Here is a 4,558-nt window from a genome sequence, read left to right as displayed (position 1 = left end):
CCATGTCTCGTGTTTCAGATTAATTAAATCTCAGATTACTGGGCTAATTTGCAGGTGTGATTATTGAACCTTTGTGGGTATTACTTGATATGTGGAGAAGGAAAAAAATTGCCTGAGGACAGAAAGCTTTCAAAAAAGCCAAAAAAGTTCTAATTTCAAAGGGCAAACAGAGACATTTCATAAATGTTAAGCTTGGACATACTCAGGTAACCTTGCTTTCCTTTTTTTCTTTTCTTATATTGAGTTACAATTTAAATACCATTAAATCCACCCTTTAAAAGTGTACAACAGGGGGGCCCGCGGGGGAGTCGCCACGGCCCTGGCACTGCTCGGGCCGCGTCTCGATTACAAGTCTGATGACATTATCAACTGTATAAAAAGAGAATCCTCCATGAAAATGGTCCTTTCTCTAGAGAGAAGAGAAAGAAGCTCTGAGCCCTGGAATGTGATGAAAGCATTGTCATGCTTATCTGGTTGTGAGTGAAAATCCAGATGGAGACAGTTATCAGCTGAGCTATTGACAATGGAACCACTGTCATCACTTTCTGAGTGCTGCCTTCTCAAACATTCTACTCTGGACATTGATAGAGGAGGCCCTCTCTGAACCTGAATGTGCATGATGTTTTTAGGAATTAGTGAACTTGAAAGATATAGTCATAGACTTCACCCAGGAAGAGTGGGCCCTGTTGGACATGTCCCAGAGAAAACTGTTCAGAGATGTGATGCTGGAGAATGTCAGTCATCTGATCTCCGTGGGAAATCATATCTGCATATCAAATGTACATTTCCAGCTGGAGCAAGGAGAGGAATTGTGGAGAGATGGAACTCGATTTTTCCAAAACCAGAATTCAGGGAGGGAAATTGGTCTTAAAAAACAAGAAATGCTATCCATGCAACATATCTGCAGGAAAGACACATCTACCATCATGTCATTGAAACTGAAATCTCATACTCAAAAGAATGGCATTCCATGTAGTGAGTTGCCAGAAGATTTTACTCATAGATCCAGAGTGACTCAACATGTGTTAACCTACAAGAGAAAGAAACCCTGCTTCAGCAATCTATTTGGAAAAGTCCTCAGTGACCAGTCATCTTTTAATCAGCAAACACAAATTCATAATAGAAGTAAATCATATGAATGTCATTTAATTGGTAAATCATTTATTCAAAGTTTTGGGCTTGCACATTACAATGGAACTCACATCTTAGAGAAACCTTATGAATGTCATCTATGTGGGAAAGCGTTCACCCGTTATTCTAGCCTTAGAGGACATGAGAGAACTCACACTGGAGAGAAACCTTATGAATGTCATCTATGTGGGAAAGCCTTCACTAATTGTTCTGCCTTGAGACAACATGAGAGAACTCACACTGGAGAGAAACCTTATGAATGTCATCTATGTGGCAAAGTCTTCAGACATCTTTCTAGCCTTAGAGGACATGAGAGAAATCACACTGGTGAAAAACCCTACAAATGTCATCAATGTGGGAAAGCCTTCCCTCGTTATACTGCCCTGAGACAACATGAGAGAACTCACACTGGAGAGAAACCTTACGAATGTCATGTATGTGGGAAAGCCTTTGCCCTTAATTCTAGCCTTAGACGACATCATAGGACTCACACTGGAAAGAAGCCCTATGAATGTCATCTTTGTGGGAAAGCCTTTGCCCTTAATTCTAGCCTTAGACGACATCATAGGACTCACACTGGAGAGAAACCCTATGAATGTCACCTATGTGGGAAAGCTTTCCCTCGTTGTAATGCCCTGAGACAACATGAGAGGACTCATACTGGAGAGAAACCCTATGAATGTCATCTTTGTGGGAAAGCCTTCACTCAGTGTTTTAACCTGAGAAAACATGAGAGAACACACACTGGGGAGAAACCCTATAAATGTCACCTATGTGGGAAAGCTTTCCCTCGTTGTAATGCCCTGAGACAACATGAGGGGACTCATACTGGAGAGAAACCCTATGAATGTCATCTGTGTGGTAAAACCTTCACTCAGTGTTTTACCCTGAGACAACATGAGATAACTCACACTGAGGAGATACCATAAAAATATTGTTTATGTGGGGAAACCAAACTGGAGAGAAACACTATGGATACCATGTATATGAAAAGCATTGGCCAATATTCTGGCCTTAGATTACATAATAGAACTTATACTACCAATGTCTTGAATATGGAAATGTCTTGAATATGGAAATGATTTCAGTCCTTATGTCAACCTTTAAACATCCTATAGAACTCACACATTAAAGGAACATGGTTGTCATCAGCCTGGTAGAGCTTTTAGTCATTCTGACTACTTCATCAATTTAAGCCTGTTCATAAAGGGGAGAACCAATAGAAATGTCACCTATGTAGCAAACCCTTAGTATATATGATATACATAAGAGAACTCATAAATATAATGAAAGTGGAAGTGTCTTCATCCTCTGCTTCAACTGACAGACCAAGAAGACTTTACCAGACTTCACACAATCATTTATTCATACAGCAACAAGTGATAATTCACACTGTATAAGACTCTTATTGGTGTCATGAATGAAGGCATGTCATCAGTGATAACTCATCCCTTAGCAATAATTTTCTTATGCTGAGGAAGCAGCAATCTTAAACTCGATTTAGGAACATCTTCAGTTGGATTTCACATCAGAAAGTTCACAGTGGAAAACAAAGTACTTTATATGGACCCTTTTGCATACAATTCAGCAAAGAGTCAAGAATCTTGAATAAAACTTATTGAAATTATGTAGAATAACAATGTAGAATTATGAAGTGATGAATTTTGTAAGAATTAATATGAAGTGAGATTAATTCAGTAGTTCAGTACTTGCATATATGCAAGCCACAAACATTGTTGCTGAAAATCTAATGTTGGCCATGTTGTAGTTTTTTTTTAATGCAGTTCTAAACATAAAGATTTGAATCAATCAGAAAATAACTGAACGTTTACACAAATATTTACAACATAAAATTATGATTCTTAACTATTTTCTTAGTATTATATATGCTTATGGCAAGGATGAAAAACATGGATAAAAATACTTTAAAATTTAAAAAAAAAAAAAAAAAAAAAAAAAAAAAAAAAGTGTACAGGTGAGGCAGGGCAAGATGGTGGCATAGGGAGGTGTGGAATTTAGTTAGTCCTCTGGAACAACCAGCATATAGCCAGGAACAACTAGGAAATAGTCTGGAACAACTGTTGGGGGACATCTGTGACAGGACAAACATCGCACAGCACTCTGGAATGGGTAGAATGGCTAAGATCACAGTATAAGAACTATAAGTAAAGCACCCTAAACTGCAGAGCTGGTGCCCTTCCCTCACTGGCATGACAGGCTGAGTTGGAAGTCTTCCCATTGGGAAAAAGAAGCAGTCTACTAGGAGGAAGGGAAGGTAGCTCAACCAAGCTCCAACTGCAGTTTTAATAAATAAATTTGGACTATTGAATACAAGCTATGAACACAGATAAACCCAGAGCAAACAGGAAAGGAACCTGGAGGTTTCTCCTGGCAGAGAGGGGGTGGGACTGACAGAAAAAAAAAACAAAAACAGATACATATACAAAAAAGAGGCTTTTGGAATCAGCTGAGCTCAGAATACTTGAAAAAGGCTGTGTCCCAAGCAAAGGGGCATATAGAACTGGGCACAAACTCAGTTTTTCACTGGTAACTGAGGGGCTGAAGACTGGCTCTGAAAAGGGGATTTCTTTCTTTTTTCCTAGTTTCTTTCAATCTAAGTAGCTCATTAGAGAAAGCCTCAGGCATTTTCAATTGTCAGTGCTGACCCAGGCAAGGGTGGAATTAAGATAGAGAGTAAAAGGAAGAAATCAAGTGTGGGTGACAATTCCCTAAAGGGCTTATCTTCCTTAAGAAAAGGGAGAGGCAGGTCCCAGTTCAAGTGGCTGCCCTACTCAGAGAATTCAGTTCTTCCAAGTATATACCCAATATATACCCAATGTTATTGGGTATATACTTGGAAGAACTGAGAGCAGGGATATGAATGGACATTGCACACTGGTATTTATGGTGGCAGTATTCATGATTCACAATGGATGGAGGTGACCTAAGGGTACATTGACCGATAAACGGAATGGTGAACTGTGTTGTATACATGCAGTGGAATACTGAGTGGTGGCAAGAAGAAATGAAGTTTTGAGGTATACAACTAGGTGAATGCACCTGGAGGACAGTATGTTGAGTGAAATATGCCAGAATCTAAAAGACAAACGTTATAATGCCTCACTAATATAGACTAACTGTAATGTGAAAATTATGAGAATTGAATCTGAGAACATAGGTTATCAGGGGAAAGCTTATGGTAAATATTCCTAGATTGTAAGCTCTTACAGCAGTCACATCGATTCATGAGTTGTAATGGTTATTTCTAAATTCTGAGATGATGAGCTGTTTGTGTATAACGTGGTTGGTCCCTGGAACTTCAGTCATCTGTGTGACACCTGAGACTCGGAGCCAGAGTTCAGCAGCTATGAATGTCAGCATTACCCCACACAGCAAATGTGAAAGAAGCTGAAAAAGAGATCAGACT

The 4,558-nt window shown here is 39.2% G+C and overlaps 1 protein-coding gene across 1 annotated transcript; it reads left to right on the top strand.

Moving 5' to 3' along the window:
• Positions 1 to 333: 333 nt before the first annotated feature.
• LOC119504774 (zinc finger protein 596-like) lies at positions 334 to 3,062 on the top strand. Its single transcript, XM_037797310.1, has 2 exons — positions 334 to 463; positions 630 to 3,062. The coding sequence occupies exons 1-2, from the start codon at positions 392 to 394 to the stop codon at positions 2,058 to 2,060; spliced, it is 1,503 nt and encodes a 500-aa protein (XP_037653238.1). The 5' UTR covers positions 334 to 391; the 3' UTR covers positions 2,061 to 3,062.
• The last annotated feature ends 1,496 nt before the right edge of the window (positions 3,063 to 4,558 follow it).

This window comes from Choloepus didactylus, chromosome 10 (assembly GCF_015220235.1).
Source record: "Choloepus didactylus isolate mChoDid1 chromosome 10, mChoDid1.pri, whole genome shotgun sequence".
NCBI classification, from domain to species: Eukaryota; Metazoa; Chordata; class Mammalia; order Pilosa; family Megalonychidae; genus Choloepus; species Choloepus didactylus.
The sequence above is the reverse complement of the archived record's forward strand: the minus strand, read 5'-3'. Positions and strand labels throughout refer to the sequence as shown.

Excerpts from the sequence above, each read along its gene's own strand:
- LOC119504774 (XM_037797310.1), top strand. The coding sequence starts at position 392 with ATGAAAATGGTCCTTTCTCTAGAGAGAAGAGAAAGAAGCTCTGAGCCC. Across the intron at positions 464-629 it reads ATGTGATGAAAGCATTGTCA|GAATTAGTGAACTTGAAAGA; the intron begins TGCTTATCTGGT and ends TGATGTTTTTAG.